The sequence below is a fragment of the Chiloscyllium plagiosum genome, chromosome 12 (assembly GCF_004010195.1).
Source record: "Chiloscyllium plagiosum isolate BGI_BamShark_2017 chromosome 12, ASM401019v2, whole genome shotgun sequence".
NCBI lineage: Eukaryota > Metazoa > Chordata > Chondrichthyes > Orectolobiformes > Hemiscylliidae > Chiloscyllium > Chiloscyllium plagiosum.
This window is the reverse complement of record NC_057721.1, coordinates 56,909,973-56,924,582: the sequence shown is the minus strand read 5'-3', so window position 1 is coordinate 56,924,582 and position 14,610 is coordinate 56,909,973. Positions and strand designations below refer to the sequence as shown.

Here is a 14,610-nt window from a genome sequence, read left to right as displayed (position 1 = left end):
TGAGAAATAGAACTACAGGAGTAATATGGAGCTAATAACTACAGGAAGTCCTGATGAAGGGCTTATGCCTGAGATCTCAATTCTCCTGTTCCTCGGATGCTGCTTGACCTGCTGTTTTTCCAGTACCACACTCTCAACCCTGATCTCCAGCATTTGCAGACTCACTTTCTCCTACAAGAATAATATGATGCACCATGTTTCTGATGGATCAATAATGAATTATGAAAATAAACAACTGAAGATCAAGGGAGTCACAATAAAATAAGCAGAATTCATTCTAAAGGGTTGTAATATTGTTTAGCTTCAAGGTAAGCACTAGTTTGTTTAAAGGAATCCATGAAAACATGGAACATTATATACTGGAACCCAATTACGTACAGATTTCTCAATTTCTGCTCATATTTACAGTCTGCAGACAATGAAACTGTCCTGACAAAATCAACAGAATATGTAGGGAACCTGGCAACCTCACAATTCATACTGAGATAAGGCAAAGGGGCAAATGCACACTAATTTCTATCAGGATTAACCGGGGATCACCAGATTTGTTGAATTTTTGTAAAATGCCAGGAGAGAAAGAACATGCTTCAATTCCTTGGATTCTTTTAATTCAAGTGAGAAATTACAGATGCAGACAGAAACCTAGACATTTGGATGGCAATTGTGTATCTATATTTAGCACTTTACCTGCAACCTCCCCTACCCCCACCTCCATCCTGAAGAAGGGTTATACCCGAAATGTTGACTTTGCCATGTCCTGATGCTGTCTGATGTCCCTTCCAGCCTACTTTGGATTCCAACACTGCAAGTTTTTTATAAAAAAATCTATTTTAAGAGCCTATTTTAAAATTTATTAAGCGACCATATGAATTAGATGTACTAATGGACCATTCAATATGATCATGGCTGATCTGCTTGTGTTTTGAATTGCACATTTCCATCCACCCTAATATCCTTTGATTTCCTTACCAAACAAGAGTCTACCTCCACTTTAAAGTATTCAATGATCCAGCCTCCGTTATCTTCTTGGGCAGAGTTGCAAAGTTGCAAAATCCTTCAAGAAAAAAAACCTCCTCATCACCACTGTGAAAATCTTAATTTATTAGACTCATCCTTTTCTGGGCTTATTCACAAAAGGAAACATTCTTTCCACGTCCAACCTTTCAAGAACGCTTAGGATCTATTTTCCTTCAATCAAGTCACCCCCTTGTCCTTCTGAATCGCTGTACCATCAAGCATCATCTGTCCAACCTTTCTTCACAAGGCAATCTGCTCATTCCAGGTAAAAACCGAAAAGAACCGTAGATGCCGTAAATCAGAGATTCAAACAGAATTGCCGGAAAAGCTCAGCAGGTCCAGCAGCATCTCTGCAGAGAATCAGAGTCAATGTTTCGGGTCAGGTGACCCTTCGTCAGAACACAATGCAAGGTCACTTGACCTGAAATGTTAACTCTGATTCTCTCCACAGATGCTGCCATTCCTGCTGAGCTTTTCTAGCAATTTCTATTTGTGCTCATTCCAGCTATCAATTGAGTGGATTTCCTCTAAACTATTTCGCAATGTGTTTATATCCTGCCATAAATAAGGAAACCAAAACTGCACAGAGACATGATTGCGCCAATCCCTTGAACAACTGAAGTATAACATCCTTACTTTTACTGAAGGAAAGCTCAAATGACCCTTAATTATTTGCTTACAAATGGTACCCAGCTGCCAGTCTTGGGATCTGCCCACCCTCAATTATGGGGACAAACGCAAGGGTGGAATAAGATGATAGTGGATAAGCTGCCCCACCTACTTCATATGCGCAGCCCCCACCCAGCCCTATAAACACTTGGAGGTGGTACACAATATCCAGACTACTGGAACTGTGAAAATCATTGGAACTGTTGATAGGACTTTCCAAACGTTTCAGGAAAATCTGTCAAATATGTGAAGGTATTTAAAATTCCAGCCATTCAAACCTGTGAAAATAATTGTCTGAAGTTTTTAAAAAACAAATCATTGCTTGCTATTTCATTCTGTCTGCTGGCTTAAGTCTATCTACTTTGGATCCCAACATGTGTAGAGTTTTTAAAAATCGATTTTAAAAGCAACTAATGTTTTAAAAGCTGTCATTTTTTCGACCCTTGTCTTCGTCCCCATAATAAAGGGTGGGCAGATCCCAAGAAATAGTGCAATATGACTGATTACCCAACCCTTCATTGTCAACGCTTGCCATTTCAGTTTGATTGGCAAGTCAAAATAATTACAGATTCTGAGAGAAAAGGCCTTGAATTACAGTGCATACAGTCATTGGGATTTATAGTTGAAGGTATTTAAATGGAATTATTATTTTTATGACATGATTTTTCATTCTGCATTAGAGACTGAGAACTTCATAAAACCTCATTACAGCACAGGCCCATGATAGATACTGAGTGATTCGGCAAGTTACGTTTAAGGTCAAACGGTATATGCGTGTGTGTTGGAGCATTGTGGCATAGATGGGCATGAAGGGTATAGGGCTCTCCAGTGGATAGACAGCACAAGTTGGCATTGATGGAGCGTGAGTAATGTGAGACGCTTTGAGGGCTGGAGGGATGTTTTGTTGTTTATTGCTTTTTAAACAAACTTGCGAAGCCTTGAGACAGGCCATTTGACAACACACCTCCGCACTAATTCTGAGGCTGACTTCCAGAAACATCCCAACCAACTCCACACTCAATCCTGGAATGAAATGCCAATTTCCAGGGCATTTTCTCCTGGGTTACGTTTACAGAGCCAGGAAACAACAGGGCATGGTGGCCCCAATCTGGGAGCAAAAGTTCAGCCCTATCTTCTCTTGTTTCCTGGGAACTGGTATTTCTTTGACATCTTCCAGCTGCTCTGAAGCAGTGACAGTGTCACCAGCTACTTGACATTAGCACTAATAACACCATGAAAAAATGTAAGCCACAGTGCATCTTTGACAGATTTCCACAAACCACCATCTGCAAAAACATTTTCAAACTGTAAGTTGAATGAGTGCATTGGGCCTTACCACTGGAATGACTGAAACAGGGTCTGCTCTGAATCCTGCATGTGTGGGTGTCTGACCGCAAATCACGAGTCAGTGCAGTATCAGGCAATGTGTAATCACTTTATCTAATAAGAGACCACAACTGGAATAAATGAGCACTTAATTGAAGTGAATGAAAGCTAGAATGTGGAATGTACAATATTGCATTTTCCACTTGAAAGTGACCCATTCGTCAGTTGCGAAGTGTTGGTTTCAGCTGGTTCTGCTGTATTTAGTGTCTGCTTCCCGATCAGTCTCCCCACAAAAATGTTCTTTCCAAAAATGGTGACAAGGCAATTTCTTCAAAAGAACATTATGGAATTCTACATGCAATTAATTTTTTAAAAAAATTTAACATTACTATTGCAAGGTTTTAGTTAGGTAGCTTTTATGAAACATAAGAACATAAGAACATGTAAGAGCAGAAATTAGCTCATTGAGTCTACTCTACCATTCACTGAGATCGTGGCTGATCTGATGGCTCAACCTTCCTGGTTTTTCTCCATAAACAGTGCGGCCTGGGAGTGTCCACATTACAGAAGAGGTGGTGCTGAAAGTCTTAAAACGCATTAAGGTAGATAAATCCCTGGAACCTGAAGTGTCTCCCAGGACTTTGTGGGAGGCTAGGGAGGAAATTGCAGGGCATCTAGCAGAGATATTTGCATCATCAACAGCCATGGGTTAACGGCCCAAAAATTGAAGGGTGATTAATGTTGTGCCACTATTTAAGAAAGGGTGCAGGGAAATGACTGGGAACTACAGACCAATGAGCCAAACATCCATGGTGGGTATGTTGTTTGAGGGGGTTCTGCAAGACAGGACCTACAGACATGGAGAGGAAAAGATTCATTTGGGATAATCAGCTTGGCTTTGTGCATGGGAAACCCAGTGTCTCATGAAATTGATTTGAGTTCTTTGACGGGGTGACAAAGAAAGTAGACGAAGGCAGTGTGGTTGATGTTCTCCACATAGACTTTAGCAAGGCCTTTGACAAGGTACAGCATGGTAGGTTGTTGAAGAAGGAGAGCTGGCCAATTAGCTACAAAATTGGCTGACGATAGAAGGCAGAGGGTGATGGTAGAGGGTTGCTTTTCAGACTGGAGGTCTGTAATCAGCGGTGTGCCATAGGGTTTGGTGCTGGGTCCACTATTATTCATCAATTATATAAATGATTTTGATGACGATCTAGGAGGTATGGTTAGTAAGTTGGATGATACAGTGGGCAGTGAAGGTTAGCTGGGAATGCAATGAGACCTTGATCAACCGGGCCAGTGGGCTGACGAATGGCAGATGGAGTTTAGATTAGATCCCCTACCGTGTGGAAACAGGCCCTTCAGCCCAACAGGTCCACACTGATCCTCCAAACAGCAACTCACCCAGACCCATTTCCCTCTGACTAATACACCACACGCGATGGGCAATTTAGCACGGCCAATGCACTTGGTCTGCATATCTTTTTTTGGATTTTGTGGGAGGAAACCGGAGCACCCGGAGAAAACCCATGCAAACACAGGGAGAATGTGCAAACTCCACTTAGACAGTTGCCCGAGGCTGGAATCAAACCTGGATACCTGGCGCTGTGAGGCAGCAGTGCTAACCACTGAGCCACCGTACCGTTATTTAATTTAGATAAGTGAGAGGCACTGTATTTTGGTAAGCGAATCCAGAGCAGGACTTAGACAGTCAATGGGAGGGCCCTGGCAATTGTTATAGAACAAAGAGATCTCAAGATACAGCTTCATAGCTCCTTGAAAATGGAGCCACGGGTATGCAGGACAGTCAAGGCGGCTTTCAGCATGCTAGCTTTCATCAGTCAGAGCACTGAGTATAGGAGATGGGACATTTTGTTGCAGCTGTACAAGACGTTGGTGAGGCCACATTTGGAGTATAGTGTGCAATTCTGGTCACCCTACTAGAGAAAGGATATTATTAAACTTGAAATAGTGCAGAAAAGATTTACTGGGATGCTACCTGGACTGGAAGGTTCGAGTTTATGGAGAGGTTGGAGAGGGTGAGACTTTATTCACTGGAGCATCAGAGAGTGAGGGGTGACCTGACAGAGGTATATAAAATCATAAGAGGTATAGATAAGGTGACAGCTTTTGCCCATGGCAGGGGAATCTAAAACTAGAGAGCATAGGTTTAAGGTGAGAGGAGAGAGACACAATAGAGTCTACGGGGGCAATTTTGTCACACAGAGGGTGGAGAGTGTCTGGACTAGGCTGCCAGAGGTAGTGGTGGAAGCGAGTACAATTTTGTCATTCATGAAACATTTAGACAGTTTCATGGATGGGACAGATAGATATGGAGGGATATGGACCACAAGCAGGGAAATGTGACTAGTTTAAATTCTGGAAACCAGACAGCATGGGCAAGTTGGGCTGAATGGTCTGTTTCCATGCTATAGACTCTATGACCACTACTTCCCTTGCTGATTAAATATCTGTCCAGTTCAGCCTTGAATATACTTAATGAAAATTAAGGTTTGGGGCAGATAAACAGCCAAAACTGCCTTGCTGTTGTCAGAAACCTGTCAATAGGCACTTTAATACAGATGTGTTTTCTGATGAAAGGTGGCATTGGCTTCATCAATAAATATAAATTGTGGCCTTAGGACATCAGTTAGGACATCAGTTTGAACTGGATATCATTGGAGGTCAACCTGCAGAGGAGGGTAAAAGGACTCTGATGGCTGGATTGTGTGGGTGAGTGTGTTTGCAGTTGGTTAGTTCAGATGTGAAGATGGGGTAGCTTACCATTACAATTTAAGCTCGTCCCCCATTTCTTCGAGGAGGTACGCATGCCCCATTGTCACGCATTAAGATATCTTTCCCTGGCTATGGTAATTCAACCTCAAATGATAATCGATAAGCAGCTTTAATATATCTACCTAATAGAAAAGATGAATGCTAAAATTATGAAGAGGAGCAGAGAGGGCTGCGAGTTCACTACACAAGGATTTCAATGTGGCAGGACAAGTTGAGAAGGCTGTTCATAAAGTATAAGGATCCTCAGAATTATTAACAGGGAAATATTTTTCTGCAGCAAGTCATTAAGATCTGAAATACACTGCTTGGAAAGATGACAGAAGTAATTAGTAACTTTCAAATATATTAGATATATACTCACGAAGGAGGAATTTTCAGAGTAACTGGGAGAGACAGAAAAGTGGGACTGGCAGATCATCTCTTTTAAAAGATTCAATGGCTTGCTTCTGTACTGTGAGATAATTGTCAGTTTTCTTTGAAAAGTAACCCACTGCATGTGAAGCACTTTGAACATTTCAATATGATGAGGAGTTAGATAAATACAAATTATTTGAACTATACCCAGGCTTAGCCTGGTCAGTATCTAAGGAGTTAAATCGTCAGACTGTCTTGACATAGGGATCCACGACCTGCAGTGCAATAAATAACGCCGCGTAGTGCAGTCCATCACTGTGGAGGAGAGGCCCCAACATATTCCTGCTAGAAATGCACTTTCCATTGGCTGAGGAGTGACCCTCAATTATCCGAAAGTCAGTAATTTGTCTCAGTCAGCAGCTGCAGGAAGTTGTAGGAGGTGAAAGGGCTCGTGGGAGTGGGTGTAGGAACAATGAGAGGAAGAGACAAGCACAGTGCAGGAGGGCAGAAGTTTAAATCAATTTTACTTATTTGATTTCACTTTTGCAGGCTTGAGGAATTTTAATTCTTTTTCCCAAAGTTTTATCCGTGTCTTTTTTTTGTTTGACTCATTCTCAAAAATCAGTACTACTAAATGAATTCAGTGGGGGGGTATTCCACAAAGCCTTTGAATAAACAAGTTTTATCCAAATCTCATTACTGGTTTCATATTTCCTTAACCTTTGTGTTCTCTTTGGTATTCAATGAAATCAACCCGATGAGTCCACTTTGTGGAATGCATGTAGTCAGCACTCAGTAAAGCTAAAGAGCGAAGTGGCTGGGTGCACTCTGTGCCCTCTGTCCCACTTATTCCTGCAGATTGTTGGAACCCAGCTGTTTCTGTGTAAGCTCTAAAGCAAGACCCGGTAAACCTCATCAAGTGAATATTTCTGCATAGTTGAAAGAAGTTTCCCAACAGCTAAGCTTGGCACCAACTAACAGTGCTGTGGGTACATCTAACTCTAGACCAATTCATCGTGAAGTCTGTGATCTCCAGCAGGGAATTACCGAATAACTTACCCGCAGCTGAGTGATTGCAACTCACTGTAGTACAGACTAAACTCCAGACCCTCCCATTATCAAACAAAAAAAAAACTTCAGTTCAAATATGTTTTTCAGTCTAGGAATCTTACGTAAAGAACAATGTTAGAATTCCGTCTCATTCTAGCTAATTGGAAAAAAAAGGATTTTCATTTACATGCAACTTTTCATAACCTCAAGATGTCCCCAAGAGTTTTATCATCAATTAAGTGCTTTTTCCCTAAGCAGAGTAACAAATGGTTGGTGTCAAAGGCTTGCCTGCCACAACCTGGAACATTGCTTTGGTAATTAAGCATTAAGAAATGTGTCAAAGGACATTTATGGGAAAGACTGTCATCATACATTGTGCTTGTTCTGTAGTATCATGCGTTTTAAAAAATACTGTACATCAAGAAATTAACACAATCGGACATGCACTTTCATGAAAAATTAATTTTGTTGAGACACGTTTGTGGTTTAATATATAATGTAGAGACTCATGTTAGATTTAAATACAATTAGAACAGCATTTATTTAACAATACAATTTTTGTTACCACAAAGCAAAACTATGACAAAAGTAACACTTTCACCCAGGCTTTGTTTTAAAATACTGTTAATACTTTCGCATCAGTCAAGATCTAAGCAACACTTTGTGATCATTTCACCAAAAATAAGCCTACTAACTACACCTTGCCTTCCTCCTTGAATAGATTGGTATCAGAATAAGTTAGAGAATATACAATCCAATAGGGGTATTTTGCAGAAAGGTACCGGAGGGTCCGTATGTTGAAAGTCGCATATGTTGCTTGCCAACATTCCAAACCCACACAAACTGTTATCTTCCACTACGCAGTAAAATGGTAACTTTTCAATTATACATCAAACTGTAAAAACATTCAGGTTTAGTTTAATGGTGTCATTTGATGCTCTCAACAGTCCTCTGATATTGGAAGATAGAACAGCATAGCATAGCACAGGCCCTTCAAGCCTCGATGTTGTGCTGATCTTTTATCCTGCTCGAAGATCAAACTAACCTACATACCCTTCACTGTACTATCTTCCACGTGCTTATCCAAGAGGCGTTTAAATGTCCCTAATGCATCTGACTCTACTGCTACTGCCGGCAGTGCATGACATGCACCAACCATTCTGTGTAAAGAAACTACCTTTCTCCAATCACCTTAAAATTATGCCACCTCATGATGGCCATTTCCCCAGTGGGAAAAGTCTCTGACTATTCATTCTATCTACGGCTGTCATCATCTTATACACCTCGATCAAGTCATTTCTCATCCTTTTTCACTCTAATGAAAAAAGCCCGAGCTCCCTCAACCTTTCTTCAAATGACATGCCCTGCAGTCCAGGCAGCATCCTGGTAAGTCTCCTCTGCACCCACTCTACAGCTCCCACATCTTTCCAATAATGAGGTGACCAGAACTGAACACAATATTCCAAGAGTGGTTGAATCAGGGCTCTATAGAGCTGCAGCATAACCTCGTGGCTCTTAAACTCAATTCCCCTGCTAATGAAAGCCAACACACCATGTGCCTTCTTAACAACTTTATCAACTTGGGTGGCAACTTTGAGGGAATCTATGGACATGGTTCCCAAGATCCCTCTGTTCCTCCATACTGCCGAGAATCCTGCCTCCCTGTACCCTGCATTCAAATTTGACCTTCCAAAGTGAGTCACTTCACATTTTTCCAGGTTGACTTCCATCTGCCACTTCTCAGCCCAGCTCTGCATCCTGTCAATATCCCATTACAACCGAAAATAGCCTCCATACTATCCACAACTTCACCACCCTTTATGTCTTCGGCAAACTTACTAACCTACCCTTCCACTTTCTCATCCAAGTCATTTATAAAAATCACAAAGAGCAGAAGTTCTAGAACTAATCCCTGCAGAACACCACTGGTCACCAAGTTCCAGGCTGAATACTTTTCATCTACCACCACCCTCTGTCTTCTATGGGCCAGCTAATTCTGTATCTAGACAGCCAGATTTCCCTGTATCCCATGCCTCCTTACTTCCTGAATGAGCCTACCATGGGGAACCTTATCAAACGCTTTGCTAAAATCCATGTACAGCAAATCTACTCCTCTACCTTTATCAATGTGTTTTGTCATATCCTCTAAGAATTCAATAAGATTTGTGAGGCATGATCTGCCCCTCACAAAGCTATGCTGACTATCTCTAATCAAACAATGGTTTTCCAGGTAATCATAAATCCTGTCTCTGAGAATTCTCTCCAATGCTTGGTCCACCACAGACGAAAGACTGACTGACTTGTAATTCCTAGGACTATTCCTATTCTCCTTCTTGAACAAGTGAATAACATTTGCCATTCTCCAAACATCTGGCACTACTCCAGCGGACAGTGAGGATGCAAAGATCATTGCCAAAGGTGTAGCAATCTCTTCCCTTGCTTCCTTTAGTAACCTAGGGTATATCTTGTCTGGCCCAGCAGATTTACCTGTCCTTGTTTTTCAAACTTTTCAGCACAACTTCCTTCCTAACATCAACCTGTTCAAGCATATCAGTCTGTTTCATGCTGTTCCCTCTCAGTAATAAATACTGAAGCAAAGTATTCTTTAAGGACCTCCTCTACCTTCTCCGACTCCAGGCGCTAGTTCCCTCCGCTATCCCAGATCAGCCCTACCCTCACTCTGACCATCCTCTTTTTCTTCACAAAAGTGTAGAATGCCTTAGGATTTTCCTTAATCCTACCTGCTAAAGCTTTATGATGCCCCTTTCTAGCTCTCCTAAGTCCATTCTTCAGTTCCTTCCTGGCTACCTTGTAACCCTCTTGAGCCCTGTTTGATCCTTGCCTCTTCAACCTTAAGTAAGCTTCCTTCTTCCTCTAGCCTAGATGTTCCACATCCCTTGTCACCTAAAGGTCTTTCAACCTACCAACCTTCCTTGCCTCAGTGGGACAAACTGTCCAGCACAATCAGCAGATGCTTCCTAAACATTGTCCAAATTTCTGTTGTGCCTTTGCAAGAACATCTGTTCCCAATTTAGGTGCCTCACTTCCTGCCTAATTGCATTGTAATTCCCCCTCCCCCAATTAAATACTTTCCCATACCATCTGCTCCCATCTATCTACGAGTATGGTAAAGGTCAGGGAGTTGTGATCACTATCACCAAAATGCTCGCCCACCAAGAGTTCTGAAACCTGGCATGGTTCGTTGCCAAACACTAAATCCAATATGGCCTCCCCTCTAGTCTGCCTGTCTACATATTCTTAAGGTGTGAGGAGTAAGTTTTAAAAAGGACATGAGAGGCAACCTTTGTTTTTTAAAGCACACAGTGTGGTTCACCAGAAGAAGTGGTGGTTACAGGTACAGTCACAACATTTAAAAGACATTTGGATAAGTACATAAATAGTAAGGTTTTGGAGGAATATGGGCCAACACAAGCAAGTGGGATTAGTTTAATTTGGTGTGGACTACTTGGACCACACAGTCCATGCTGTATGACTCTATGACAGGTATTGTTTCTGTGAGCTGATAGTCAAATACTAACACTTGTTCACCAAGACTTGGATTTCAACAGTCTAGCAAGAAAAGGTTGGTCTTCACCATGTGTGGTTTTCAACAAAAACGTTTTACATCCTAATTTAAAACTTAAAAGTTGGAAAATTGGCTTGGAGGATATTTTATTTTAATGCCAAGGCTGGAGGGAAAGGGAAGCATCCTTATCCTGGACTACTTAATGGAATAAGAGAAGTTACTATTTAACAAAACTGAAATGCTTCAAATAATTTGTCATCTTAAAAATATTAACTCTACTTCCAGAAATTCTATTTGGAGCTGAATACATAAAATGGTGCATTGAGTGAATGCTTGTAAACATCTGACCATTTTGAAGTACACTACATGAACTATTCTACTATTGTCAGGCTCCAACCCGAAAAACATTTTATTGTGATATGCTCTCCAACTAGACTATGTAATGTAATTACATTTAAAATACACTGTTTGTACATGCATAACCTCTCAAAGCAGCTCAGGAAATACACTATTTTTGAAAGGTTGTCACTGCTGTTATAAAGATTAATGTGGCAGCTGCCTTGCACTTAGTAAGATCCCACAAACATCAATGAACAAATGGTCAAATGTAGCTTATGTCAAGAGCTGCTGGCTAATCAGAGACCATTAATTCTGCTGAGCAACAGCACCACTGAGGACATAGTGAAGCCATGGAACATTGTTGGATTCCAAGAAATGAGTGAATGAGGGCAGGACAGTGCTCACTGGAAACAAAGGCCAGTAGCAAGGACTGGAGTTGTCTCTTAGCAGGCCCCACCCATGAGATGCTGGGCCTCTTGATAAGGCATTAAATGCTTTTTAATCTACTTCTGAACCTGCAAGGACTGTTACACAGGCTTGCTTGTCATGTTTCCCTCAAGCCCCAAGTTCTCCACTTAAAGGCTCCAACTGACGATGGGAAGGAAAACCTGCAGAATCCTCACTCACTACCCTCTTGCTAGATTAAATACCCTTTGCTGAAATCAAGGCGGGTCAGAATTCAATTCTGCAGAGATAAAGCAACTCGAGGAAGAGGTGAAACCTTTAAATTATGATGGTATTGGTAAAATGGAGATCTGTGGAATCTTTCTGGATGGATGCAAGAAAGTGGGACAAAGTGATCTATATTGTGAGCCTGTGAAGTATTTCTTCCTTTTTAATTTGGACTAAATGGAGATGAAGTAGAGAATGATAAATTGTAAAAATGCCAATAGCATACTGATTCTCTGAAATGTTCTATCAGACAAATTGTAACCATGTTCCTCAGTGATTGCAACTCTGAAAGTTGTATTCTATTATTCATAATATGGAGAAGTCAAAAATGCCTTAAAAGAGGTAATTAAGTAGAACAGACGGGAGTGATATATTAGTGAGAATTATGCCCCATAAGATTAACAAATGCAATTTGTAAAGCAACAGATAACAGAAGTCAACCACAGATAACAAATTGTAATAACTGGGTGACATCTAAATTCTTACAATATTCATCAAATTAGCTGTGGATCTCAGGGTGCACATCGGTCCGCATAAAGTACATCATAATTAAAGACTTTCATTAGGCTAATATTCAACAACATGTTTGCTGTCTGTCAATCTCTCTCTACTTACATCACGATAGCCATGAGGGATGGTTCCTGAAATGTCACCAAAAGAGGTCAAGCATCCTGCAGGACAATACTTGCTGGAAATAAGAAACGAAGTCAGTCAAGTTGTGAATATAACCTACTCCCGTTAGTGTGTTAAGGACAAAGAGTCAAGGAGGCAACAATGACTGAGCGCAAGTTTAATATAACCAGAAAAAAAGGGTAGATCAGAAAATTATTCTTTATGGAGGCGAGTCAAAATATAAAAACCACCTTTACAAACTATTGCTTTAGTAGAATTCCTAACAGAGTTATTTTAAACAAACTGCATATTGCAGAGTTTGTAGAGTGTAGATCAAATTGAGGAAAACCTCAACAAAGAGGTGAAATACAAGAGAGCCTGTTTCTGTGCCAAAATGTTACAGTCCTGAAGCAGCTGCAGGGAACCCTACTGCGAGTTCACTGATACCCCTGTATTTTCCAAAGCCACAAAATCTGTCAGTGTAACACAGCTGGCACAGTTATATACTGATACCCAGGTTAGTACAAATTTTGAGCAGTGCTCCATTACCTCAAGTTTAGGTTTCAGCTTTTATAACAAGGGGACACAACTCTAACTTGCAGAAATGCCTCTAGACATCAGGTTCCTAAAGTTCTGAACCTCTGGGGGCTTCCTCATCTGACATCTTTGTCTGATGAAGACCAACTGATTGAGATTGATTGCTATGATTAGTCAATAACTCTTGTTGTATCATGCAACTGTAACCATTGGTAGAAGGTGAGCAAAAACCCAATTTGCTTCCATCCAGCACTGCTCCTATGAGGTAGCTGCAAAGGCAAATGTTCTCTGTAGTTCAGGAGGGATCAAGAATTAATGTCAAGTCTATGCAATCCACACTAAGACAAATGGATCTCTCTCTGATTATTTCTCTGTAACTTCTCATCCTTAAGGTCAACAAGGATGAATTCCAGAGAAATGCTTGCATGACTTCAGGTTGCTGAAAGTGAATTTTGCATTCCTCTGAAATGCATTGCTGTAGAAGAAAAAGCAATAAAAGTAGTAAAAGTAAAAACAAATTTTCCAAAAGTCTAAAACAAAGGTACGCCACATGTATGTTTAAAATTGTTTCATAAGCCAGATTCAAGAAATTCGAAAGTGGAAGTTGAAAGGTCCTTTTGCTCTGACTAGCTTATAGGGCCCTTTAGCAGTTTCTACACATTTCTAAAGTAAACAGTAGAATATTGCAAGTTGGTCCAATTTTGCTAATTCTTGCTGCCTTTATGAAACTCTTGCAGACCAGGAATGAGGATCCAATGTTCTGAGCACAGCCTAATGCAAAATAACTGAGTGGCACAAAGTTAGCACACAGGTCGAATTGCAGATTGGAATTGCAAACATCAAACTTCATATATATCATATCAAACATAATCTGTTGGTAACAATGATCTTCCTGGAGTAAATTCATTAGAATTTGAACCATGAACACATTTCAGTAGTAACTTAGTAACTTGGATATCAGTAAAAGATAATAAGTGAAAGAGAATATTAGAAAGCTATACAAAATGACACGGAAACTAAGGCCTTAAATATTATTACTGCCCATGTGTTAATCGAGCACATAAATAAATCATCCTGCTTTAGTGTTCTCTATCCTCGCCAAATCAGAGAATAGTGCTTTTGAACCATCACTGCATAATATGATTAAACACCGATGCATGATTTTCTCTTTCTCCTTGAGAAAGGCCAAGTCCTCTCATCTCACAACTTGAGTTAGTGTCCAACAGTAGCAATGTCTTTGTGCAACACAATATGCCTTGTACTGTCTGATGCATCAACCTGTTCAGAAATAAGGCTTAAAAACACACACACACAAGGGTGGGACACAGTAGATCAAAACAGGGAGATTGAGGGAGCTAGGATAGGTGGATACTTACAAGAATAAGTCTAATAGGCTAGGAGACTGCGGAAACTTATTCTTGAAAGTGATGGTGACATTCATTGCCAGAGTTACAGCTTGATGCAGAAACCATGCAACCATTTTGATAGGTGCAAAGGAAAATAAAATACAGGATATGGCACAGAGGAGGCCAATGAGATTGGAAATTACTGCTCACAAAGATGATAAACACCAACCAAGCATCCTTTTATTGTACTATAAGTCTCTGCAATTAGTGAACGTTTTGTTAGTAATACTTTGGACTTTGTTTATCTTGGATCAAACTTGATTTTCTCTGTTAAAAGGCAATATTATTGTGTTTTAGGAAAAGGAA

General features: G+C 40.6%; 1 protein-coding gene across 1 annotated transcript in view; it reads right to left on the bottom strand.

Annotated features, from left to right (window-relative positions):
* dcbld2 (discoidin, CUB and LCCL domain containing 2) overlaps window positions 1-14,610 on the bottom strand; it is a 118,630-nt gene that overhangs the window by 27,778 nt on the left and 76,242 nt on the right. Inside the window, exon 5 of the mRNA XM_043701145.1 lies at window positions 12,365-12,437. Coding sequence (XP_043557080.1) covers window positions 12,365-12,437 — 73 coding nt within the window. The remainder of the gene's footprint in view (window positions 1-12,364; window positions 12,438-14,610) is intronic.